The sequence below is a fragment of the Crinia signifera genome, chromosome 4 (assembly GCF_055691185.1).
Source record: "Crinia signifera chromosome 4, ASM5569118v1, whole genome shotgun sequence".
Lineage (NCBI taxonomy): Eukaryota > Metazoa > Chordata > Amphibia > Anura > Myobatrachidae > Crinia > Crinia signifera.
Window position 1 is genome coordinate 334,219,009 of NC_139220.1, and position 1,425 is coordinate 334,220,433.

Sequence of the window (1,425 nt, forward strand, 5' to 3'; positions counted from 1 at the left end):
ATTTCTTTACGAATTTCAGCAATTTACGACCTAAATACATACATATTTCAAAATACAAATAAATTTGGCTTCACTATTGTCCACCAATAATACTGTACATTATTTATTAAATGCACAAGAATTAAAATTTACCAAGTTGCTGTTGTGCTCAGGTGGAAGTGTAATTGCCCAGGTTGCATCTGTTCACTTGTCCATTGTCTATTTTTCATTGTCTATCCAATGTGTTATTGAATGTATTATTTCTGAGTTTCCTTAACCTCTTGGTCCAGAAAATAAAAGGTTAAAGGTTCTTACTATGAGTACTTGAGCTGGGAATGAGTAAGCCTTGTAAGAACAATTGCACCTCTTTACCCATATTCATTCTCATATGAACCAAACCTAAATTTTGAGGAAGAAGGATGAGCTATATACTGTACATTATTTGTCTTAATCTGCTAAATATGAGTAGGCGAGTCCAAGCGTGAAGCCTAATGTTTGACACTGTTACATATTTACAGACGTAAGAATGCGCAATGCTCGCATAATGATCCGTTTCACCTCTTTGTTCCTTAGGCTGTAAATCAGTGGGTTCAGCATTGGTGTCACCACAGAATAAAGGATAGAGGCCACCTTGTCTAGTTTCACATCGGCACTGGAAGAAGAGCGTAAATAAGAAGAAAAAATTGCACCAGCGAAGATGCAGACGCACATGAGATGTGAGGAGCAGGTGCTGAAGGCTTTCTGCCGGCCCTCAGAAGATTTAATGCCTAAAATTGTATGAATAATGAGAATATATGAGACCAGAATAATGACCACACACCACATGCCAGAAGAAGCTACAATGGAAACAGTTAACATATTACAGGAGAACGTGTCAGAGCAGGAGAGTTTGTACAGAGAATGCGTGTGACAATAGAAGTGGTCTATAAGGTTTGACCTGCAGAACCTGAGACTGAACACACAGCTGGTCTGCACCGATGACTGCAGGAAGCCACTGGAGGTGACAAAGAGAACAAGATATAGACATTTTGTCTTGGTCATTATAGACACATAGTGAAGTGGTTGGCAGATAGCAGCGTACCGGTCATAGGCCATGTTGGAGAGAAGAAGAGCTTCAGTAAATCCTAAGGCAGCAAGGAAATAAAACTGTAGGGCGCAGCCATTGAATGAGATGGTCTTACATTCAGAAATGAGGTCATGTGTCATCTTAGGAGTTATAACTGAGGAGTAGAATATATCCACCAGAGAGAGGTAGCTCAGGAAGAAGTACATCGGGGTATGGAGGGTTGTGCTGCTATAGATAATTGCCATCATGCCAACATTTGCCAGAAGGGTCACCGTATAAATGTATAAGAAGAGTATGAAGAGGAACGGGGCAAGGATACCATTATCAGTTAGTCCTGTAAACACAAAGACCTTCACCTGGGTCTTGTTTATGACGTCCAT

At 40.3% G+C, this 1,425-nt stretch overlaps 1 protein-coding gene across 1 annotated transcript; it reads right to left on the reverse strand.

The window, feature by feature from the left end:
- Positions 1 to 483: 483 nt before the first annotated feature.
- Positions 484 to 1,425, reverse strand: LOC146073503 (olfactory receptor 5AP2-like). Its single transcript, XM_083180680.1, has one exon. It carries the CDS (start codon positions 1,423 to 1,425, stop codon positions 484 to 486), a length of 942 nt encoding a protein of 313 aa, XP_083036806.1.

Excerpts from the sequence above, each read along its gene's own strand:
- LOC146073503 (XM_083180680.1), bottom strand. The coding sequence starts at position 1,425 with ATGGACGTCATAAACAAGACCCAGGTGAAGGTCTTTGTGTTTACAGGA.